The sequence below is a fragment of the Nestor notabilis genome, unplaced genomic scaffold (assembly GCF_000696875.1).
Source record: "Nestor notabilis isolate BGI_N333 unplaced genomic scaffold, ASM69687v1 scaffold6827, whole genome shotgun sequence".
NCBI classification, from domain to species: domain Eukaryota; kingdom Metazoa; phylum Chordata; class Aves; order Psittaciformes; family Psittacidae; genus Nestor; species Nestor notabilis.
The window spans coordinates 47,936-73,834 of NW_009936843.1; the positions used below are offsets into that span (position 1 = coordinate 47,936).

Here is a 25,899-nt window from a genome sequence, read left to right on the forward strand (position 1 = left end):
ATAATTACAGCCTTTGAAAGGCCATCCTCTCCTGAAAAAAGCAACAAGGAACAAGAAACACAGAAAAACAAATACTTCAAAAAGGAGCAAACTGAGTTCCCAAATGGAAACTCATGAACCCCAGAACTGGATACAATCTGGAAACCACCAACTCTTTTGGCTCCTTCCTACTCTTTTCCTTGTGGAATTGGGATTAAGAAGAGTAATTGATAGGCTCTGATAGATTCAGGTTGTTTCAAAGAAAAATCTCAGAACTTAAAACCCAGTATCAATTCCTCAAAGATCAAAGCTGTTAGTTACAAAACTGTGCTTTGGTTTTCAGCTCCTTCAGGTGTTTACATGCCTGAAAAATAGTCCGGTTTTCAAAGCAGATCAGTTGCTCCAATAATAGGCATCCCCTCTCCCCAGAAACCCTCCATTTTCTTGGTCCACAGAGGCACATTATGGAAGCCCAGGTGGAAGAAAGCATTTTCTAAGGATGTCAGTTGTTAAACTTGCAGCTACCAAATACCATGAAAACATTTCATGTCACCTCTTTTGGAGTGCAAAGCAAGATGCAACATTATTTGCGGCAAAAACATTTTCTCAATAAAAAGGTTGCAGTATATCTAACAACATTGCCCTTCCTTCCAAAAGTCTTCTCCAGTGCACCCTTATACACATAAAATTTTGGAAGGGAGGAAAGTGAAAAAAGATATCAAATATTTAGTCTACTCTGTGTTACAGAAGCTATGCTAAGCCTGTTTGAAATTCCTAGGTAGCTTCTACTATTGGAGCATCATTATACATCTAGAAAGATTTCAACAAAGTATTCTCTTCCCTGTTCCATGCCAATTCTCCCAATTAAATCACTAAGATTAAAGAAAACCCTCTGCACTCATTCTATTCTTGCCTCTAATATTGCTGAGCATTCTGTTTCTCAGCCTTTGTTATTTCCCATGAACAACCTACTTTTTGGGTTTTGACCTTCTCTCTTCTCTCCAAAGAGATGTGTTAAAAATAGCAGCTTTTCTTTGAACTCCTTGTAATTTATCAATACCTTCTGGTCTGGTGCATACACTGAACATATCTCAAGTGTGGTTTCAGGAAAGACATGAGGGTGGGTGCTTCTATTTCCCAACAGCAAGAAATCATTTGTAAAAGCAAAAAGTGAAAGTTACAACCACTCTTTAAATAAAGAATTATTCTTGCTAGCACTACAGAGCCTTCAGACACAAAAATAAAACACCAATAAATATTCCTTACACTGGTAATATACTTGCTACTGCAAAAAACTATGCAGCATACACATACGCTGCAGAAATGAGTAACTGTCCTTATTTCTTAGACATCATTACTGTGCCTGAAGCATACACACTAAACTGGCTGTGTTCATACACCATTTTGCGTGGGAAATAAGCTTGCTAACACAGAGAAAACCCCACAGGCAATCCAATCCTGCTGTCACAGCTGCCTTTACTGCGTACAATTACATCTGTGTCTGCTCTGCGCTTCTTTCCTTGATTTATCTAACGAAGCTCCAAGCGAAGCATGAATATTGCATGTGCAACATGTAGTAACAAAAAGTCACAGCAGATATTTAGAAGTTAATTACATGATTGAAGAATAGTAGGTATGATACAGAAAAAAGCTCCTCAATATTTCAGCATTGCCATCCATACGTAGTTTCTGCACATGTAACACCTAACTGGATATTCTCCAAAATACACTTTGTAGAGGCACAGAGTAGACAGAAAAATATTTTAAGTCTTCCTTGTTTTACAGGGAACTAGATATTTTGACATTCCTTCTACTTGTTCCCTGATTGTGGGTTTTCCCTTCTCTTCCTTTCAAATTAAATGATACATTATGTATTTGTTCTGGCAGGCTGCTTTTAGCATACTGCTGTGCTCTAACACAGACAACAGAGTTAAGTAACTGAAGGGCTTGATTCCCCCACACCAACGTGCAGCTACTTGAAAGTTTTCACTGAACCTGAGCTCATTACTACCCTCTTCATTTTCAATAAAGGAGGAATAAAGGTGTCTCCTCTCAATGCCTGGAGGTATTGAGCCTCCCCCTGCTTGACACACAGAATGAATGACACGATGCAGGTTCATCACCTCTTTACCTGCAGAAAGAGAGAATGAAGAACTAATTCATGCAAGGTGCTTAAATTGAACAGGACTAAAGATGGATGAGAGGAATCCCAGCTCTGCTGGCTTTCTTCTGTCAGTCTATATCTTTTTGCTCTGCCTGCAGGATTTTAGGGTGGGGTGGGTGTGTTCATTTAAAATCTCAGCCAAATGCTTCTATTACATTAAGTTAGAAAGGCATCTGGATCGGTCATTTATAATGCTAATTCCCAATTAGGCTGGACTGCAAACTGGGAAGGCAGTACCCCCTGTCCCCAGTATGCTTAAATTCAGAAGACCCTAGGACCCCTTCTTCAGCCAGTACTGTGGCAGTATTGCTAGCACAGCTTTTCAGCTACCACAACGAGAAACACCCATAGGAAAATCCAGAGCTCCACAATGCAAATATTGTTTTTGGTTTACTCACAAACAGAACACAGTCAGAGGCACAGAGAACACTGTCGTGATTCACTCATTTCCAAAGCAAACATAGACTTCCTATTTAAGGAAGAGCAGATTTTTAGGGCCCTCAATTAAAATTACTTGTTTGAAATTGAAGTCAAGCAGCCAAAGCTCAGAAATTATAGATTTCAAGTTCCTACTCTAGCCCTTTTTTCCCTCTCTGTGGGAAACCATGCTGTACAACAAAAAGGAATCAGGGTCCTATATGAAAAATAGTGCCTGGCCAGACAACTAAAAATAAGAACGTAAGATGTTGAAAGCAGGGGAAATGAGCATAATGCTTAACAACTCCCTCTTGACTTTGCAAACTACCAGGTTCTTCCAGGGCAGTTGCATACTCTCTTCCCACCTATGCAGAAGAACACTCTACTGCATTCAGTTGCACCCCACACCAGCTATTTGCAAGATTTGCAGTGGGGAAGAACATGCCTTGTCTGTGCGGGAGCTGGCTCTTGGTGCTCCCTGGGCACAGCCCACTCTAACTTCCTGCCCCTACAGGCAGTGATCTCACCTAAAGGATGGAGCAAAGAAAATCTGCCAAGGAAGAGTTTCAGCTCAATCTCAGTTTCCTTGGGACAGCCTACTGCAGCCAGCAAACATGTTGGACCTATTCACAAAGTGAATCAGCAACAGCACTAACACTGAACAGCATTAGATAACCTGCGTGGAAAGGTCAATTTTCAGTCCCATTTAGTTACTTAAACTTTGATTTAAGGGAATTAAGAGATGCCCTGACTGCAATTTTTGAACTTTGCTCTCAGATCCAAATGCAAAAGGGCACTCGCCTGGTAATGAACCATTCTGGCTCAAAGTCAGACCAAATCTTCCCAAACCACTTTACAACAGAACTATACCACTTGAACAACAAAACTCCATTCCAAATTCACCATTCTACTTCCAGTTCACTCAGCCCATCTGCTAGGCTTTTTATCCAGAGAACACATAGTTCGAGGATCCTCTCATACTTTTTCATCTCTGTTTCCAAGATTTACTTTTCTTGATCTACCTGGGGATGGTGATGATGGAGAAGAACCCAGCAGTAGGTGGCAACTACATAAAGGAAAAAAAAACATTCACAAAAGTCATGTAATTTCATCATGAAAATGAGATTTCTTTCTTCTATGTGTTTCAGATCCTACAGTGAACTATCTTAACACAAAAGGATGATCAGCAAGAATAATTTTCTAAAATTAGAATGCAAGTTAACGGAAACGTAAATGCTCCTGCTTACCCCAAATCCCAACAAATCTGAACAAAATGTCAACAGTGTCCAAGATATGTCTCTTTTTTAACATGCATAAATCCCTCCTGAAAGTCACTTTTCAGCTCTGCAGAAATGAATGAACTATTTTCTGATTTCAGAGTTTCCATTAAGAATCACAACTGTGAGCAATGTAAGAGGAACCGAAAGTGACAGGCTGGCTAAAACTGTCTTCAAAAATGAGAAAAAAAGCAATTATCTCAGAGATTTACTGGCCTGTGAAACCACTGGTACCGTGACTAAGAGATTTGAACTGCCACAGTATTTAACTGTTCTTGCAGAACAACATAAATCTGCATTTGTCTGGCCTGGATTTGAAAGAAGTAACAACAAATTCCAAATCTATCCAAAATAAGCTTTTAAGTTGCTTTCTTTAAGTACCTGTGGACTCTATAGGGTACTTAACCTCAGCACTTCTCTCTGACACAGCAGCAGCACAGCTCACCTTGTAGGCACACAAGAAAATACTACTTGCACAGATGTCTTTGAAGTTGAAGAAAGCCACAAACCCACACATATACCATTATGATTATAAACAAGAAATTACAAGGCTGATAAAAAAATAATTTCTCTTTCCTTTCCAGTTGCTTTTTCTTATAATTTGCCTTTTTACCAAATACATACCTCTTCAGATACTACAATACGAGGCTGTTTCAGGTTACGGTTTTCTACATAACCTTTCTTAAGACACAGGAGTATTAACTTCATCCCCACCATAGAAGAAGGTGAACATCAAGCATTTACCACAACCTGTTCAACATCCCGCAGGGAGCCTGTCACAGAGTCAAGATTTGAGCCCACACATGTTATTTCCTAGTCTAATCCTCCCCACACCTCAGTGCATTCAAAGAGCCAGCCTGTCTCCTGTTTTCTCATACCTAATCTTGTTGAAAAGTTGCCTTGATTATACACTCCTTTACACACTGCCCATTAGTTGCTCAGCCCTGGAGCCTGGAAAGCTGTTTATTCTGGGATTTCAAAACTCCTGTCACCTGCAATTGCAAAGTGTTATCTCTGAAAGGTTACAAACATAAGCAGCAAGCACAGGAAGCCAACATGAGCAAAATTTAAAAGCTGTTTAAAAGTTTTGTGGGCTTACTTTCATTTTCCTTCCTACTCCAGGGACAATAACAGACAAAAACGCAGGAATATGACACTATGAGCAACTGGCCTCACAAAAGTCACACCACCGAGGACAGGGACGCAACTGCCATTCCTTAAAGAGAAGTGTCCTAACAAAGGAATATCCTGAGCAGGAACAAAGTGAGGTCACTTCTTCCACTGAAGTCAGCACTTTCTAAATAATAGAAATATGAAACCCTGATTGACTAGCTTCTCTTCTCCTGTTTTGCTGTGATAGAGACTATCTCAGCACTGGCATCTTGCATGATCTGACACAGGTTACTTTCCATGGGAGGTGTCTAATGATATTTGGGTTTTTTTTCAAAGACGAGTTTTGGGGGGTTGATCAATTTTAAGAATAACTTCATTTTTCATCATTATGGAGGGAAGGAAATAATCTGAAAATGTAACTAATCATAATCTAAAAGATCTGTGAACCAAGCAAATAACTCAGTGTGCCTTTTCTGAAAGTCTTATGATACTGCAGAACATGACTCCAAAATTGTTAACATCAAATTTGAAAACATTATTATTCAGATAATAATACAATGAAATACAGAGCTTTTATACAAACAGACAAGTATCTGTAAAAAGAGAGAGAGAAAGAGCCTTAAACTCTATGTCCTGCTATAGAGTTGTGATCGATGAAAACATCAGACAGGCTTTGTTGCAGGTTTTGTTATTTAAATCATCAAGGATCCTTACCTCGAAATTCCAGCCCTCTGAGCTGAAAGGTGACAAGGCCATTTCCAATTTCGATCAAGTGCACAAAGGCATTTAAATAATCCGATGTCAGAATAAAGCAGTCTCCTGTGTTGTAGTTTCCCCAGCGGCCCAGAATCAAATCTCCACAAAGAGACTCCTGCAGAGATCTTGTCAGATGCTCATAAAAAATGGAGTTGAGATTATTGTCATCATTTCCTACAACCAGAGCAGCACACATTTGTAAAGGATAAAATTTATAATACACTAAGCCATTCTGCATAAAATCCCACTTTTTTTTTATTCCTACATAAAGCTTCTTCCTCTAGCTGGATATCTTCCTCATGCTTCATACAATCTACATTTCCCAGGTGGTTTTTAGCCCTCCAGAGAATCAGGCATGAAACTTTTGTTTCATATGAAGAATAGTGCAGAACATCAAATTAGTGCTAACACCTATTTCAGACCAAACCAAATCACCTCCATGTTTTCCAAAAGCAAGAATTTTTTAGCTCCACTGAAAGTCTCCGCAATGCTAAGTTTATGTCTACCTATTGTCCTTAATTTAAGAACCCAGAAATCATCATTATTTCAGCATGTAAGCTTAAATCTGAGTATTATTTCTGAGATTTTTAAATAAGTCGATCACACAGCGTCCAGGAATTTTGGTGGGATTTTTTTCTTCTAGTACTCCAGGACAGGAATTTTCCACAAAGGCTTCTCCATGAAGTATCTGCTGGTACTTAAGATGAAGATACATATTTTAAAAGATCTCACTGAGTATATCAAGAAAGAATAAAACTAGAATTGCTATCACTTCTTTAAAAATTAATAGCTGTCCAATTACACATTGCTTGGACCAATTGTTCACCCCATCACAGTCTGGAAGTGTCATCTCCTAAAAGTTTATGGCATTTAACTGGATTAAAAGTAGCACTTTGTGATGGTGATCCATGAAAGCAAATGAACTTTTCACAAATGCTAACACAGTGCTGCATAATCTAACGTGGTGTTGTCTTGTGCTTGTCTTCTTTTACATAACATATGCTTGACATAAGAACTGCTTTTCATTTCTATGATGCACGAGTGTCTCACCTTCAATACTTTCAAAATGCTGGCACATTGATATATGCATACAAACTAACATCTTGTAGGTGTATTTCTATACATGAGCGTGTATGTGGATACATACGTACAGACACACACGCATATTTATTTATGTGCATATTTAGGAGCATATCTAACGTGGAGAAAAAACCCAGAGGGTGACAGGCTATAGCTTCCCCTATAAATTGCTCCTCAGTAAAACAGGAGGAGTAAGCGTGTTGCTACACTGCTTTTCATCACCAAGGCCATTATGCATTCAGTGTGGTATGTATGTACATGCAGGTGTGTATGCACATACAGACATACTCAGCTATACACCTTCCGGAATGCATTTAGGCAAAATCTAAATGAGTCATCAAATTAATCTTTTAAGCACACACACAAAGGAATGTTTTGCTTGAGCTATGGGGTGTGAAACATAATCAACTTATTAACATATAGAATAGTGCTAAAGGTTACTGCTGTCAGATGACAGAATGGCCTTGGGAAATATCTTAACTCCCTGCCTTGAAATGATAAATAATGAAAGAGCATTATATATGCCTCAAACTGCCAATACCTCTCTTGTCCTCTTGGACACTCTGGATTACACCCACTTCTGCTTAAAGATGTATATTTGTTCACGCTACTGATGTAATGGATAAAGATAAAAGGGAGGGTGTGTAAATAAAAATATAACAGCAATAAATACAATGTAATCTTATACCTCTACAATGCAAGCCCCTAACAACTCAGGGGCAAAATAAAACCAGCTGCAGAATCCATATATGAAACCCCGGCTTCTCCTGCTGGAATGGGTATTTGGCATGAAATACTGGTATAGATTTCCACTGGAAAGGGCTCTGTCCCACCAGGTGCTGAAGAACATCAGCTAAGGTACCACACACTCTCTATTTCCACTATCTGGCCCCAAATTGCTCTTGCTTCCCAGTCTCACAGGAACCACTTGGTGCAGCCCAGGAAGGTGCCTTACAGTGCCATGAATCAGAGCTTGTTTAATGCACTGGCACCCAGAGGAGAAGCCCATCATCCTTCTTACTTCATTTTTTTTATCCTCCCCTGCAAATTTTCCAATTTCCCTTTCCCCCATCTCCAGAAAGTTTTCTCCCCAGGGAAGAGGTGATATCTGTCAGCTGTTACGGGCACCATCAACCTGCTGCTTTTTAACAAAACCTTGACTTATCAAGTCTCACGACTTAAACCGATGCTCTACTACATTTAAAATGCTCTGGCTTGCTCACACAACGTTTAAATCCTCTGCATCTCTTCAGCTTACCCAGCAAAGCCTTGACAGTGTAAATGCATCACATTTTGCAAATCAAGCAAAACATCCAAACTTCCAGGCCATACCTGCATCCTTTTCGATCTGAATTGCCAGTCTGGTGTTGGAATGGTCCGACCTTTTGGTGCTGGAAATAAAGACATGTTGTACAGCCAATTCTTTTTGCTTTTTTCTTTTAAAAATAAGACTCTCCCTGAATCACATTTGTATTTTCTTTTTAACATATCTTCTCATTCTGTGTTTATGTCATTATTCAGTTTGCACTCTAATCCATTCATCAGTTTATTCCAAGTAGGCATATATAGTTATTTCAGTTCAGCATTGATATAGCAGCTTATCACCACACAGAAGTGTCTGTGTCTCCTCCTCCCTTCCTCAAACTCTCTTCCCCATTTTCCTTCTTGTGGGGCAGAGAATCTGTGGAAATAGACAACACTATGTACTTAAATAATGGAACTGGCTCCAGCAGCACAAAGACACATGCCACCAAAACAGTGAATAGAAAGAATATTAAATCAGTCTTTCTTCCCTTCTAAGCCTTAAGGAAGACAGCTAGACTCAAGGGGTTTTCTTTGTGTGAAAATATTTCTGTGGGTGTATACCATGTGTGGAAAAACAACAACAACAACAACAAAACCACATAGTTTCATATTTAGCTAGGCAGCAATGAGTCAGTCTCTGGTCATTCTTATTGCTTGGGAAAAAAAAAAGAAACAGAGTAAATTACAGGCTCTTGGTCCATATAGACTGTAACCCTGCCTCCCTTATGAATGACACATTCCCCATTCAGTGTTTTCATTGTAGCAGTGGAATATAAATACCATAGGAAAAATGGTCACAAAAGAGAAAGCAACCAAAAGGTAGACTGAATTGACTTTTTATTCCTACCTGTAACTGAAGACACTAAGTCTGAAAACAAGGAACAAATAAATCACTGTGGGCAAGCAAGTGTTCAAAAGAAGGGAATGATGGTGTGGTGACTAGGGATATTCAACACCAGAAGTCCACAGATCTCCCAAGCCTTCAGGGTGCAAGTGAAAGCCTGGCTAAGAGAAGTACTACAGTAAATGTAAATTTCCCTGAAATACTGTTCTGGCAGCAGTGCTTTAGGATTTCAGGACACTTCATGAAGAACACTGCCTCAGAAGTTTTGCCCTCAATCACTAGCCTTAGCAGATCTATCTATCAGATACCTAAAATATTACTATTCCGTGGAAAATGGGGTTAAAGCAGAGAACAGGGAAAGACAAAGCTATTTGCCCCAAAAAACAGCCAGCGTGGGGTTACACACGACAGTGGTGAGAGTCTAATCTGTCCAACGGCCTGCAAACACAAAAGAAAATTGCCAAGGCACCACCTCTCCAGGCACTGGAACCAAGCACAGGGCACCACGGGGATTTTGAAAGGGCTGATGGTTGGCCTGTCAACTTGCAAAGCCTGAATATACTCACTATGAGACTTGCAGGAAGACTGCATCAAAGAGGGTATAAATTGTATGTGAGGCTTTCAAACAGCTTAAATAACACTGAAAAAGGATGGTGCAAACCCAGAACAATGTTGGTTTTGAAGCACAGCAGAGACCCTCTGGGAACCTGTATGTCCTTATCTCAGTATTGGCTCCTAGGTGTCAATGTACAGCTTTTTTAAAAGCATGGAAGTTTCTGAGTTATAAGCTCATGCTGAAGCCAACTGGGAAAAGGATGTCATTGATGTCCCTAATGTTAGAAAGCTTTTTCATCCACCCTTTAAAGCCTTCCCAAAAAGCTGCGGAAAACTGACCAACAGAAAAGTTGCACGCAGACTTCCATGAGTAGACAGAAGAGGAACAGAATTGCTTTACTTCTACTCCCTACCAGCAATGATTTTTTGCTTTAAAAAGGCGTGTTCTTTACTTTGCAAGAAATACAGTTGAAGAGAATATGAGCCTTAATTAGAATTATTTGTAATTAGCATTAGTACATTATCTACATAGATTAGCATTTTATTTGATGTATTATTTATCTTCCTGTCTCTGGTTGGCTCAGCTTATTGTAACTGCAATTTTCATTTCCCATGCAACAGAAAATGGCAATGGGGCGGGGGGGGCGGGAGGAAGGGCCTTCTATAAGCAGTTCAGAACATAAAGAATGATTTTACTTCAAAAGGTTGTCAGAATTCTTCTACCCTGTTACACATCCACCTGCAATTGCAACATATGCAAGAGTAAGCATAAAGATTAGGTTATGGAATTCAATCAATTTTCTATTCTCAGCAGAGAAATGCTGCTGATTTCCAAATGCATATGTTTTAAGATTATGAGGTTCCTTATTAACTTTCAGTCCCTCTGAAATCAGTGTGGCGGTATGAGGTACAAGTCAATACTATTCTTCACCCCAATTTTTTACCAACCTTTAAAGCATTTCTGTTCTTGAGGCATATTGAGACCTATACAAATCAAGCAATACTTCAGAAAATTCTAATCTGTAATAAGTAAGAATCCTTTTGCCCAGCATGCAGCTCTGGCTCCATTTCTTTCCTTTTTATTTTCTTTGAGAGAAAGATGCATGATACAATCAGGGAGAACCATGAGGACACTCTGAGACAGATAATGCAGCATGACTGGGAAAAAAGGAAAGAAACAGAACAGCACTCCCAAACAAAACAAAACCAGGATTGCAGCTTTAACTTCCATTCCAAGCACAGTAATGGTTGCTTAAGCAGCTAGAACATGGGCCTCAGGACATGAGATAAGGAAGGATTTACCTTTTCAGACACTATGAGAAAAATCCAAATCTTTAGCCAGGTATTTTGAAGATTTTTTTTTTTTAAATTATAATTATTTTTATTTTTTTTTTTAAGACCAAAGGTAATAGAGTTTGTAAAGCAAACTCCTCTCCTGAAATTCAGTCAGTTGAATAAATAAAGTCAGGTAATCCATTTTGGACTTTAAAACTCTTCCACAATTATTAGTAAGCAAAGTACCTTCTTGAAGGCAATGGGAATTTGCATAGCATTAAACTAAAATACACCGTGCCTAACAATCAAGTCAGAGACACCTTTCCTCCTGGGCTTTTCACTGTCAACTAGGACCTCTCTAAGCGAACTAGTGGGTGACTTGGGCTTTCCTCCAGTGGCCTCTTACTTTAAATTTGGTTGTTACCGCTCATCCAAGGTGATAATTAGCTCAGTAATTGAATTTCTTCCTGAATTGCATTATTCTATAAAAACTGAGTGCAGGTCCTTCAGCACTTGCCCAAGAGAGCAAGTGATTGTTTGAAGTTGACATCTGATTAGTTCCTGAAATATCTATCTCATGTCCTTTCAATCCACCATTTACATGGGCACTGAGATAATCCACTGGTTTGCATAGCACTGTTCATGCCATTATAACTATCGCTTCCCTTTGCAAAAGGATGAAGTCACTGTCTTTACTTGCTTTCTCCAAAAATACTGCCTCATTTATCAACCTGGGAAGACTTTCTTCTTCCACTTTACTCTGCCAATTTCCTCAGCAAGGTAGGAAAAAGACTGAGGAGGATTCAGTCACCCTGGGGAACATCCAGTGGATGGTGAGAATTGGGGAAATTGAGGAGAGGGAAAAAAAAAAAAAAAAAGAGAAGATTATTGTTGTGCTTATTTCCAGAAGATGAAAATAAAATTGCAGCTGTTCTATCTGCCTTGCTGGTGCTGGGTTTTGCCCCAGTACACAAATTCAAGAGTTCCAGGATTCCAATCTCTACTTTGAAAGAGAACAAAAGAAAAGCAGTTCCCCTCTGGGGGATGCAAGAAATGCATTTCTAGGGTAGATCCAAAGTTTTTCTTTGTCTGTGTTCTATGAATTTTAATTTGCCTTTCCATGACATCTAACAGGCAAATCTAAGAGAGAAACTCTACTGTGCTGCAGCCCTATTATTATTCATGGGAGTCTGGAAAAAAAAAAATCCTCAACATTTCCATGTGAAAGTCTACACTGCTGGCACTATAAATGGAAGGCTTAGCATTAAAACACAGTGGTAGTAGTAGGCTGCAACAGTGAGGCAGGAGGGAGAATGAGAAATGGCAGAATAAGCAGGCATCCATGAATATTTGAAGGACACCAGAGGCAAAACCGATGGTACTAATTAGAAGTGTGAAGATGCCCAAGTAGTTCTAAATCAATTTCATCTAAAATAAAGAATGATTTCAGTATGATTGCAACAGCAAAGGCTGACAGCCCCTTTGTGCATAACTGTGCCCAGGTTTTCTGGGCAGCTGCAGGGAAGATATGCCCTAGGTTTAATTCACGTTAATAAAGATCTCTCAAAAATGAAAGAAACTTCTCCTTCCTCATTGTTTGCTCTGATTCTTATTTTTTATGCTTTTTTCCTCCCCTCCTTCCTTGACTACTCCAGTATTTCATCTAACAGTAATAAAAAGTGACTTTGATTGCACGCTAGGAAACTGGGAGAAGGCTAAGGGATAATGTTGTTAAAGGCAATGCTGTTGCATAATCCTTTTAAAACACCATAAGATTTTATCAATAATTGTTTCAGGGTTTTTTAACTATCTTAAAAAGGTGTTTATAATTTATGCTGACAACTTCTTGGGTTTGTTTTTCGGGGGTTTTTTGTGGTTTATTTGGTGCTCATACTGCTGGGCTCGGCTCATACTGCTGTTGGGAGCTCATACTACTGAGTATGTTTAATTGGCATATTCTTAAGCCTTTTCTTAATATGAGGTTTCTGTGTTCCTGCAGCAATAGGGAGAGGTGTGAATTTGAGATCAAAAGCTGAGTGCCCAAACACGGATTAAACGTCCCACCTACGTGCATATTCAAAGGTTTAGCTGGGGAATTCATCTCATATTGTAAGCCAGGTTATTGAAGCATCACAATACTTTAAAATATTCACTAATGCTTTACCAAATTGTCATCAATACCCCTGCTTTTGTCTTATTTGTCTACCTTGCTACTTAATTTCTTTCCCCTTGTCCAAGCATGCTTTTTCTTTTAAATGCCATGTAGTCACTATCTTCATATATTTTATACTAATCAATACCGGAAGCTTTATAAGTGGAAGGATTATGCCAACTGCACAGAGACGTTTATGCTCATTCTTGTGTCAGTGAAAAAAAGCCAGGACCCTGACATTCCTGTAAGGTTGGGGCTTAGCACAGGATCATGCATCACAGCTATACCTTACTGTCTGCAATTCATAGAGGTACTTTAAATTTAAAAGCCAATATACTAATTACACACAAAATCATGTATATGAAACAGTGTATGTGAGTGTTAGTTTCCTGATTTTTCCATCACGAGCTAAACCAAACATTATAGGAAAGGTACTACACTGTGCCCAGCTCTGGGTAAAGAGCTCTGCAGAACTAATTCATGGGCCCATGAGTGAAGGTGCAAAAGCCTGAGAAACTGTAAGGACCTGGAGAGTAGGAAGCAGGTGATGAGAAATGTCCTGGTGAAGTTTTCATTAGAAAAAGAGAGCAAGATCAGATGGGGGGGGGGGTAGGGAATAAAATTACAAATATGTTGGGAGCTGCTTCAGCAAATGAGGCCAAAATGTTTGTTTCCTTTGCACCACACAGAGCAATGTGCTGCTTGAAAATAAACTTGGGAGGTAGAGATGGCACGAAAGTGTAAGGAAATACAAGAATAAGAGAAAGACTGGTGAATGATGTCTTACAAAGAAAGCCTACATCAGAAATACTAGTTTAGTTCACTGTAGGTTCTTCCAGGTATGTATTTCTCACCGACAGATGAAGGGAGGCAAAGCAGAAGCTAACCAAGCCATTCCAGTGCCATTAACCTGTGAGTGTAGCATCAGTGATACTACACTGAAGAACAAGAAAAATCTTACTGCTACTGTGCAGTTGTACAAAATCCAATCGTAAGCAGGGATTTTAGTACCTCTGGATATTTCACTGCAAGGACTCTTTAGAGTGTTAATCATTGACAGAAGTCATGGTAGTCTCTTATATTACTCTTCAGACTGAAAAAAATCTCTGGTATTTTGAGAGCAAACACTTCAAGACATAGGATTAAAAGGAGAAAAAAAAAAAAGGCAAACAAAAACCAAACACCAAAGTTGCCCAATCCTCTTGCTTTCATCCAGTGTTTACTTACTCCCAACTAGTACAAAGCTTCAGACACAATTCTGACCAATGGTGACAATAATTCTGCATTTTGCATTATCGCAGAAAGAAGTGAGAGTTATTTTACATTTTGCTTTTAGAAGCCCCAGTGCTGTTTGAGTTCAGTACATATCCTTGTACATCAGGAGACAACTAGGATTTGGGCAAACTGTAGTATGGAATATTCCCAGCTGCGATCTGTACACAATTTACATATCACCTCAGTTAGAACAGTTACACTTGTGTAACATCTTTGTGATCTCAGTTTTTTCCCATCTTCACATCTTGACAAAAGTTGCTAGAGTAAGCATCTTTTCAAAGGTTTGAGTTTAGTGCTCCAAACCTCATCTTACCCCTAAATGTTTGATTCATTTAAATCTAAACCAGGAGGTGATCTACATTATTGAAGTGTATGGGATGAAAGCTTGCTGAGAACACTTATTCTTATAGAAATTCAGTCAATCCACTTTAACGAGTCTCCAATACTTGACATGACAGAAATTTCATGTGTTTACTCAATCGCATTAGATTTACATAATTTGGAAGCTAAGCATTAGATGAACAGCTTATAAAATTTTAGTGCCACTGTATAACCACACAAGCCCTTAAAAAATTACATGCTTCCTCTTTCTGAGTCCATTCTCATCCCTCTCTTACACCTGTTGCTGCCTTCCTTTCCAAATATCTTTAAAAATCCTCTTATATCACGCTCATGATTTTCTTTGTAAGTCTGAGTTCCTGTTTATCAATGTCTGTTGCATTATCCTCTCAGATTTTTCACTGCATGCATTTTCCTTTTTTGCCCATCCCTTTCCCTTTTCATTTATCCCATTGTGGTTTTGATCTCTGCTTGTGTTCCTGCCTGGTCTCAGCATGCATTCCCCCTCTGATGCCTCCCTTCTGTCTTTATTCTCTCCTCTTAGAATGATTCAGTGAATTGGAGTTGTGAATGCATCTTTAACTCAGCAGGGAAGTACAAAGCACTGAATCAGAATGCACTCCCAATTAATTATCACACATATGGCTCCTATTCAATTAGCCTCAATTTGTTTTGTTGACTGCCAGGGGCAAAATCTGAGAAGAGATGTTACCAGTGAAGGAGATACTGCCAAACAGTTAAAATACAACTCTGAATTTTGTACAGCCTCCCTTGAGTGTGAAACTCTTGGCAACTCAGAAAACACTTATTTTAATATCAGATCTTTTTGACTAAAGGTGCCTGGTTTTCTTCACCCATCCTTCCTCAGCCTTCACAGTTTCACAGTTCAGTGTAACTCTGTGCATGGAGTCAAGCATGAGGTAAGGGCTGCGTTGCAGAGATGTGCATATCTCTGTGCTACAGCAAGTAGCCAAAGGGGTAACACATGCACACAGGGTCACTTACTCCAAATAAGATCACAGTTCAAGATGCTGAGGGGAGTGTAACTTCTACTGGGCTTGGGGCTTTACCTGAAGCAACACCTCCCAGATCTGAATGCTGTGGCTTTGTCACTCCTCAAAGCCCCATACACCTGTTGAAAGGGATTAAAGACTCCCAAACCAGGCAAGTTTTGCAGGTACAAGTCCATGGGCAGTACTGGTGGTATGCAATGTGACAATGTAAGGTAGATAGGCAGTACAGATAAAGTTCTTGAGAAGACAGTCAGATGAGTAAGTCTAATGAATAACATGTCACTTCAGAGGGCTCTTGAAGAACTAAGGCTGAAGTATGGATAAGGATGTTCCCTGTTTTTCAAACATTTTGGTTTTCTCTATTCTCTCCCCGAGTGCCAGAACCACGGCCACGTGTGCACCTGGAGAATAGGGCACAACTTCCTAAAGGCCAGTTTATACTCACTGTTTCAAGACAGTGTTTTTTCCCTCCAAAAAAAATCTTTATTGGGAAATCTGCAGCTAGAAGAGTAAAGAAGAAAAAAATAACAGAAGTTTGCTAACATTCCAGCTTTAGCATCACTGTCAGCCAGGAAGTACCACTAAATCAGTAGACATGCTATAGCTGTGGGCACCCAAGCCAGGCCTAAACGTCCCTCAGTACCAGTCTAGGCTGGATGCTCAATGATCTCAATTCCTTTGAAGTCTCCAGAAAGACTCTCATCAAATTCTACATGCTCTGCAAGCAGGACCAAGCAGTCCTAATTTGAAGATAACGCAAAAAAAATTTCAGACTAAACCCCATTCATTAATTGGCCCTATTTGTTTTGACTTGTAAATCCCAGGTACTAAGAAGCACCCATTTTTGTTTTATCTGAACATTGATACTCACTTATACTATTTTGCCCAGTTCTAAATTAACACTCAATAAAAGCCTGAAAGAACTCTCAAGCCTACTCAGTGAAGACCTCTCTTAAAAGAGCCACAGCCATCGAAGGGGCTAGCATTCATAAAACTGGGTAACAGCTGCTAGCAAAGGAACTAGAACCTCAGTTCACTCTGAAGTTGTGCAACTGGAATACAGTGCTTCTTTCTGGTCAGTTCACAAAAGACAGTATAGAAGTAGAAGCAGCTAGAGAGAAACACAAAAATTAGCGGAGAAAGAAACAGCTCCGAAGAAACTAAAATGATCACAGTGAATACTAAAACTCATGGTTGCAATTTGGCTTTCATGCCAGGTGGCTGGAAGTATTCAGAAAAGTTTGAACTTTAAGTAAGGAGAACAGGCAGTGACAGCAGTCAAAACATAACATTTCTGAAGTGGTATTTGAGGAAATCAGGCTAACGCAAACTCCTGCTGATTAGGGAGAAAAAAATGGTTCTTCTATGCTTAACTTATGCTGTAATTGTTGACTTCAGAGGTTAATGTACATTTCTTTAAAGTATTCATTGTAAATCAATTTCTAAGGCATTAGTGAACTATGAACATCTGCTGCAGTTGTTCCTCTGTAAACATCACCACTATGGAGGTCCACAAACATGTGAAAAATCAAACAACATAGCAAGAAAAAACTAAAAGAAACCCAGCCCTAAAAAAGAGAACATGAAAGGTCTGAACATGCAGCTCCCAAAGAAGGCCCATGGACAGTTACGGGTGAATGACATCTTGTGTTCAGAGCAGGGGTCTTAGAAGCTGTAACAGATGAGCAGGCTCACAGGGAAACCAGATGCACTAGGATGTGTTAAAGTAAGCATTTGGAAGTAGAAGGCCTGTTATTTTATGGGAAAAAGGGAGGGAGTAGACAAGTACTTTTCACAACTCCTTTTCCCACACATATGCGTAACATTGGGTCAACCCAAATTACATTTGCACTAGGAAAATTCTTCCCATTCCACCTGCAGGCTGTCCACGATGGGCAGGTTAAGTGAGCTGGTAGGATAAAAGAAAACGCCAACTTCACTAGATTTGAGGCAGGGGAGGCTTTCCTCACCCTCCATTCCCAGCTGTACTAACCTTATAGGTGACTATTTTCCAGACCACAATGACTGGAACTGTAACACAGTGATATTTAAAAAGATTGAAAAAAGAAAGGCTTGATCACATATTCTCAAACACAGAGAGGTGTCCTTTAATTTCCTTCTGAGATACATGGCAATTTAATCACAGCCTCTTTAGAGGCACCTAACTAATTCAGTTACACCACACTGTAAGTCACTCAAGAACCTTCAAAGCAAATGCAAGCTGTGCCTTAACCCAAAATAGGCACTGAACCAGAAGGATAGAAACAGGAATGAGCAGGAGAGATGAGGGGCTTGTAGGCAGTGAAATCTCCAGATTCCTGATGGCAGTTTGCTGTTTGCAGGGACAAGTCACAGCTGCAGCAGGGAATGGGCTACTCTATGTGATCCAGTGGTTAGACCCACTGGGCAATGAAAGTAAACTTCCTACTCTGTTCTGTCCATTGCCATATCCAAGATACAAAGCAAGATATGATGAAGGGAGGAGGGGGACAGGGTCAGGCTGTAGCATGACAAAGTATTTAAGAAGCAAAGCAGAGGAATGGCACAACAGTGTTTGAACAAACACTTTATGCTTTAAAGCATCTATACATTAAACAAGATTTACTGCTATTTCTTTTTCTCTCTCTGACATCTACAGCCTAATCATTCCAACAGCTGTGAAAATAAAGGCTAAACTAGGACTCTCCAAACTGGGAAGCAGGACCCAGGCTAAGGGCAGGACAAAGCTGGTGTTGCACCAATTTTTTATCTTTAATTTTTTTGAAAGACAGAAAATGTTTCATATCTCGACTCCCACGAGGCAACCAGCTCATGAGCAGCAGGCCAGCTTTCTGATTTCACACCCCTCTCTTTTCAACAATGTCAGCAAAAGCTGTAAATAAGTGGTTGCATGAGAAATTCTTTCTTACTTTCCTTATTGCCTTATTTTTAATTCTTCTTAAAGTCATCCTTCTCTTTCCCCCAAAAAAGATCCCTGACCTCAGTTATATATTGACATACTAGGCTCTGCATGTAGTGAGTACCAAAGTGCACACTATAAACAAACAGCATCTGCTGATGAAGGGAAGAACACCCATGCTCTGCACACACACTGCAGGAGCACAAACAGGCACAGTGTGATTCCTGAATTTTGAAGAGCTTACTAGGAATTTCACAGTTTGCTTACTGTCAAAATGATTTTTATTTTTTTTTCCAACCCACTTGAGTTTCTCCATCTCCTTTTATAAACAAACAAGCCATCATCTTAATTCTCTAAGACTTTCAGATCCAGCTCACATCATCTAGAGTGGCAGATGCCCAGTCAGAAACCTGAGGAATCAAACTCCTCTTCTGCCAGCAGAGAAAAATGGGACTAAATGAAACACTGGAAATGCAAGATATGTCTGTGTGCACTCAGAAAACACCAGGTAGAGAAAATCAAACCAATACTTTAAGTAACAGATGGAACAGTTGCTCACCACTTGGGCTCACTTGCTCACCACTGTCTTAATAGCTCAGGCTTATTAATAAACATGGCATTTCTACTTGCTAATGTCCAAGTCTTCAACTTTGGATTCACTTTACAGAAAATGAACTAGTTGTTTTTCCCTCATCTTATTTCACACTGTTGGCCCAAATGAGATACAAAAATAAGTTTTTCTTAAGTGAAACAAAGAAAAAATGGAGTTTGCTTGACAAGCAGTTAAGTGTGAGCATAGCGATGAACAGAAATGACACTCTAAAAAAGCAACCTAATTTATGAGTTGGAAGAAAAACAAAACCATGATATTTTGCTATCTAGACTGCTTATCAAAATTGTTTTCAGTTACTCCAATTAAGAGTTTAAATTATAAAAGATATAACCATGGAATTGACTACCTCTACTTCATATAAACACAAATGAGTTTTTATCTAGCTAATATAAATGTAAAAATTTTATGTAGCCATCAATACAGCAAGGAAGTGTTTGAAAATCAGTATGCAAAACAGGAAACCCAAAAAGGCTACATAAAGATAGCTGAATAATAAATATATATAATAAAAAAATCTGCCAGAGCTTCTGCTTCATATGAGTGTATCTCAGACTGCACTGTAGCTAACCTGAGACTTTCCATTTTACAATGATATGTAGTGACAGGACAAAGGGGAATGGCTTTAAACTGACATTGGTGAGATTTAGATTCAATATTAAGAAAAAATTCTTCATTATGACAGTGGTGAGACACTGGAACAGGTTGCCCACAGAAGCTGTAGATGCCCCTTCCCTGAACTGTTCAAGGCCAGGTTGGACGAGGCTTTGAGCAACCTGGTCTAGTGGAAGGTGTCCCTGCCTGTGGAAGGGGGGGTGGAACTAGATGAGCTTTAAAGTCTCTTCCAACTCAAACCATTCTGTGATTCTACGGTAATACCCTTAGCTGAACATGTGCACACCAAAAAGGAAATCTATACACCAACTTCTCCATCTGTGTGTTCTGTTTTGTCTTACAGCAGCTGAGAACTCAGTGCACATCTGGCCCCAGGGCACCACAGACCACAGGTCAATGCAGCAGCCAGAAGAACCTTCCACTCCAGCTCAAGTTCCCAATTCTATTTAACTCCACAGGTCTGAAAGAAAGCAATTATGCCATTCCTTTGAATTTTCAGATGTTGAAGGGTCAAGATTTAAAGCAGTAAAGCAAGACCCAGCTCAATTCAATTATTTTAAGTATTTTGTAGAAAATTTGCCTACTCTTAATACAAAATTACTCCCTTCCCTTGACTTTTTCTGTCTTTCACTGTGTCCTTTCAGTGAACCAGGAATTTTTCTCTTCGATGCTCACTCTGGTCAATTCTTCATGTGAGCAATGAAATACTGAAATGGAAATGAGGCAAAGGAGAATCAGAAACACTAGAGACAAAATGAATATAAATTTAGGAGGAGTCATTACATGTGCATATTGTGGGATGCCACAAGTTCAGCCAAACATTTATTTCACTTTAATGACTATCTGAATCTTCTGCGGGGCTGTTTTCTGCTTCTGAAAGGTTTATGAGGGGCAAGCTTCTGGTCTTAAGTCAGAAAATCACAAAAGATACACTAGAATTTCTCACGAATAAAGCACGATTTTTTCCCACAGAGTCTAATTTAAGCGTTCATGTTGAAGACAAAGTTGTAGTTACTGCTTATTTTGGAAGGACAAACAGTGGTAGATTAAAGTATTAAAAGGGCTAGGGGTTTTTGCACTTGAAATTTTACAGTTTATGGGTAAAATAATTAGCTAGCTTTGCTTTCCGAAATTATTAGCACTAACTTCTTCACTTCCCTTAGTGGGAGTCACAGGTGGTCAATAATGATGAAAACAAGACCCCTCCCTTATCTAAGTATCAAGCATCATTCAAATCTTTTGAAATTTCCTTTGAATATCTTCTGTTCATCTCATCCCAAAAGCCTTAGACAAACCAAAATTAAATTAAATCAATCCATTCTATTTCTATCTACAATAACATACAGATTCTACGCTAACCTAGTTATATGGAAGTGATGTGCCTACAACCAAATTTGATTCTCTAACTGGTACCTAGAAATGAAGCCACATGCCCTTGAAATGCTCTGGTTGAAGTAAAATGTAGCAGATGTTAAAGTCTCCACTTCCTACTTAATATTGTTCAAACATTCCATCCAAAAATGTAAAGTTGTTTGTGGGATTAGTGGCAGCTTCCTGCCTTTCCATGACTCCCCTCAACTTCACTTCTACAATATAATGAACCTGTTGACACCCCAAAAGAGATGTGTAAGAGAATTTTGTTAAGATATGGCCCCAGTATACAAAACTCAGCTCCTCTCAAAAAGGTTTCCACAAATCTCATTCTATTCAGAAACAAATACAAAGCCTCTTTATATGATTTGGCTTTGTCTGAGTAATTGCCTTATAGATGAGTACATATGCACTCACTGACGCAAGTTAAAAATCAAACAAAACAAACTCCTTTGCCTTAAATAATGGAAAAAACAATCACTGTAATTTCTAGTTTTGAATTCTCTTGAGGTGCTCAGATACATTAGTGGCACCAATACAAGAAGTGGGGTAAGTGTAGCACTTCTCACTGGTCTGGCCAAGTCCTGATTTGGCCAATACAATTTTCACTTTATGCAGCTGCAATAAGTTACTCCAAGCCTGTTTACATGTTAATAGGGGGTGAAGAGCTCACACACCGCCCAGAGCACAGGACTCAAAGGACCACCTCCCTCCCCCTTCCCTTAATCACTGAATCAGTCCCTAACCTTGCAGACTGTTCATTCATGCCTTGCAAAAAACTATCTCCATCTTGAAAAGAAAGTGTTTCCCAGTCTCCAGTACTCTTGTTGGAAGCCCATTAGATCCCATTTACCAAGAGCTTTCAAATCCTTCTGGGCAGAAGGAGCTCTTTATTCAATCTTTTCAATATTCCATGTTTGTGTCATTGTCAAACTGAATGAATGACAGCTACAATCTGACAAAACCAACCAATTCTTAAGTCAAAGTCCAAGTTCAGATGAAGCAAGAATGACAATGCACACTCATCATCACTTCACTGTGAGAGTTACCTGCCGCATCCCAAATGGTAACACTTAATCAGGATAGTATATAACGTATTAATGCAGCCTGACTTCTACTGCCAAAGGCTTCACAGATTTAGTTGCTAACACTAGCTAGGCGAGACAAAAAAGGCTGACAAGTTGGAGTTTTACTGATTTTTTTTCACAGCTTCATTACTGTATGTCTGTACAACAAATGCAACACGACACCTCATCTGTAGCATAAGGATAATTTCTTAAATACATTTTCAGAATAACCACATAATCATGAAACAGTAAAAGACCAGAATCAAGGTTCAAAGATTAATCTCTCATACCCTACAACAATTTAAGGATTATCTTTGGAAAGAAAAATACCTCCAGAGATGAAACTAATGAGGTCAAAACCTTTACTAACAACAAGTATAGAAATTGTTTGAACAGTCTTACTTGTAGTTTTTCTCCCAGAACTTGATCGGTCTTGCATACGATGCAATAAAGATGACGCTACCAAGAAATGGACTCAGCGGTGTAGAAAAGACTGAGGTGGCCAGGGTTTGAAAAAAAAGCATAGCAGAGTCTGAAAACTGCAAGTTAAGGTAACACAAATGATTTAATTATACTTTTAAACCATTGTTGAGGCAGCTCTTTGAAGTGCTTATTTTTGGGGTTTTGTTCTGATTTATTATACCAAAGAGGTGGTAAGGTAAGGAAAGGAAAGGCAGGCAGTGCCAAATTGCCAATTATCAACATGTAATCAGTGGATTTCAATGCTGCACAGCTGTAATGGAGGTGACATGTCTGAACAGAATATGTTACTAACTGGCTAACCCTGTCTAATCTTTGCCCGAGGACAGATCCTGAGCGTAGGCAGAGCAGTAAGTGCCCTTTTCCAGCTACCTAGTGCACCTTCTGTAATACAAAGTGCCTTTCCAGAGTCTAACACAGAGCTTAAAGCAAAGCCCCCCCAGACAGCACTTTCTTGGAAATTCTTTGTTCTCTGCACTGGAGTCTGGCTCCTGCTGTGTCTGGTATTCTATTCTGTGAGTTTCTGCTTACTTTGGAATGACCTAGTATGTGTAGAAACAACTATGCCTCTATAATCCAGCCTTCTGGCTTAAAAGCATGCTTTCTTGTTAATTCTTACTGACAAATTAATATTCCATGCTGACTGAAAGGTAAAAAATATTCAGTATTTCATACTCTTTGAAATACATATGAAATGAGAAGGTGAGCCGAGGGAAATAGTAAATATCACACATAAACATCATAATGAATGACTGAACCCATAGCTTACTTTGGATTTAAAGTCATATTTTGAATGGCTGGAAAGCAAGTTAGGAGGTGGTTAAGGATACTGAAAAAGATGCAAGTTAAAGGAACATGATTAAAACAACCCAAGTAAATGAAATGTTAGGCTTTAATTCTTCATTAATTCAAACCATGTCTATGAAACTTCAGGAAAAAGGTTTCCAAACTGGCATAAAAGACCAGTTGTCCTTCTTTACACTTCTTTTGGGAGGAAGGTGCTAAGTAAAGAAGCCATGAATTGAAGTAATTGAAGGAGCCACTATTGAAGTACAGCAATCAAGTACATCTCCAACTAAAATTAAGGTCAAATCATTCAGTAGCAATCGTCTTTTAGCCTACCCTCATAAGAAATACCCCTTTATGTGTCCCACATAAGGTCTCTTGAGACTTTACAAAAAACGTTTTAAACACATGCAGCATATTGTGGTACAATATTTCCATTGAAAGGCTAGCTAGCCATGCTTTCAAAGCAACCTGTGAAATAGTTGCTAAAGTATCTCCCTCAAATCCCTCAAACTTTTTAAAAGAAAGTGGTCTGGAAGGGTGTCTTTGTGCATTAGCGAGACTGGAAAATGAGCTGCCCTCTGAGTCTAAAGTTCAAAAAGCAACAGAGAGCACAGAGCAGGAAGCGAGTGCATCAAAAAAGTTCAACTGTCACATTACACTGTAGTCATAACCAGCATTGGCTGTGAAAGATTAACAAGTATTTACAAGTGTCAGATAAGGAAAGGAAACATGGGAACTGAAGAGACAAAAAGAGAACAAGGAGGACAGATAGGGACAGCAAATCATGTTTTCTAAAGTGAGCTCTAATGTCATGATTGATTTAAAAATTGCCACCATGATAAGACATTTATGACTCCACTGTGAAGTGTTCGTGCCTAAGACATAATCAGTAGCAACAGTTTTATTTTTGCTGAAAGACATAATCGTCTACTAAATGCACATTGGAAGACATTTCCCATCTGACTTGTGAAGAGTGATTTTAACTGTTTCATATATGTGAATGTGTAATGAGAGCAAGTAACAGCACCTGTCTCCCTTACTTATAGTTGATAAGTACAGTGGGCAATCATCTGTTGTCAGGGGGGGTTTATTTGATAGTAACCAATTTGCCTTCATTAGGCAATGAAAAAAGCCTCTTTATACCAACACTTCAATTATGTCTAAATAAAAAATATAAAATTACCACCAAAAACTAACAGGTCTACTCTATGTCCCAAGACAGGTTTCCTGTTTCTGAAGGACTCCTTTAGTGTTGAGGGACATATATTGTTACTCATAAAACAGAATGGAGGTGTCAAAAAGGAGAATGTTTTTCAACCACAATGAAAAAATGTACATTGAAGTGTTAAAATCCAGTTGCTTCTGAAACAGAATAAAAATATGGGACAGCTGCAACAGAAATTGGTTCACTGAAATGAATTTGTATCCGAGATACCAACTAGAAGCACCTGAGAAAGTAACTTTGTAGAGCTCAGTCAGCCATATGCCCAACATTTTACAGAACTAGCTTCTGCATACATAGAAGTCCACCCAAGCTGGAGTTATTTTTTCAGTCACACCATTTCTTTCTGGATGCATCAAAAGTCAGTGCTGAGGACTGTGAAAATAAGTGATCCGTAGAATGTGGCTGGGTGGGAAGTGAGCAGGCATAAACAGACCACTTTGAGTCAGAGATCAGTTTCCCAGTTTCACATCCCATGCAGCCAAGACAGAAAGAAAACCATATGTCTCAGGAGATGCTCCAAGCATTTTCATATTTTAAACTAAGTTATCTAGGAATTTCACACCTTCTTCAAACACTGTAAATCAATTACAAACATGAAGAGGAATTTAAGAATAAAGAAAAACAAATTTATAAAGGATATGAGGTATTGCAAAGAGCTGAGCAAAAACATGGAACGACGATCCCCAGGCAATCTGCCAGGGTGCAATGTATGTCATGATGAACTGCAACTTCTGCAGTAGGTCCCACAGCTGGAAAAACAAAAAGACAAGCGAAAAACATGGTGATTTTTTAGGCACTGATAAAGTTTCTATACTAATACCTAAAAGTGACACTTCTTAGAACTGTGCCTGGAATGAATGCGAGATAAATAGATAAATTATATCATATTATTAGCTTTCAAGAGGATTAAGGCCTTACTTCAGTAAGCACCAAAGTATATTCTTCATTTTAAATTCAAACTTGCAATAACGTATGTTTTTAACCACCATTCTGAGGTAGCTCCCACATTACCTTTCTTCAAAAGTATGTCTGCTTTGATTATAAAGTGGGAAAACAAGTTCTGATATTTGCTTCACCTATCATACCACCCATCAGAAGGTTAGAGGAGAAGACTCCAGGAGAAACTGGATATAGCGAACAGATGAAGCTCAGTGTGGCTCTGCATGCACAAAGCAGACTCATTTCTCAAGAACACAACATTTTCATTAATTGAATCAATGGGAGAAGCCATCACTACGTAAGCATTTGTTTGGCATTAAGCATGAATTGTAGCTGCATTTTCAAGATCAAATCTATCCT

At 39.1% G+C, this 25,899-nt stretch overlaps 1 protein-coding gene across 1 annotated transcript in view; it reads right to left on the bottom strand.

Annotated features, from left to right (window-relative positions):
* Positions 1-25,899, bottom strand: part of PCNXL2 (pecanex-like 2 (Drosophila)) — a 149,302-nt gene that overhangs the window by 29,048 nt on the left and 94,355 nt on the right. The window contains exons 22-25 of the mRNA XM_010018549.1: positions 25,239-25,349; positions 22,509-22,636; positions 8,119-8,177; positions 5,665-5,880 (exon numbers count right to left, since the gene is read on the bottom strand). Of these exons, the coding sequence (XP_010016851.1) occupies positions 5,665-5,880; positions 8,119-8,177; positions 22,509-22,636; positions 25,239-25,349 (514 nt within the window). The remainder of the gene's footprint in view (positions 1-5,664; positions 5,881-8,118; positions 8,178-22,508; positions 22,637-25,238; positions 25,350-25,899) is intronic.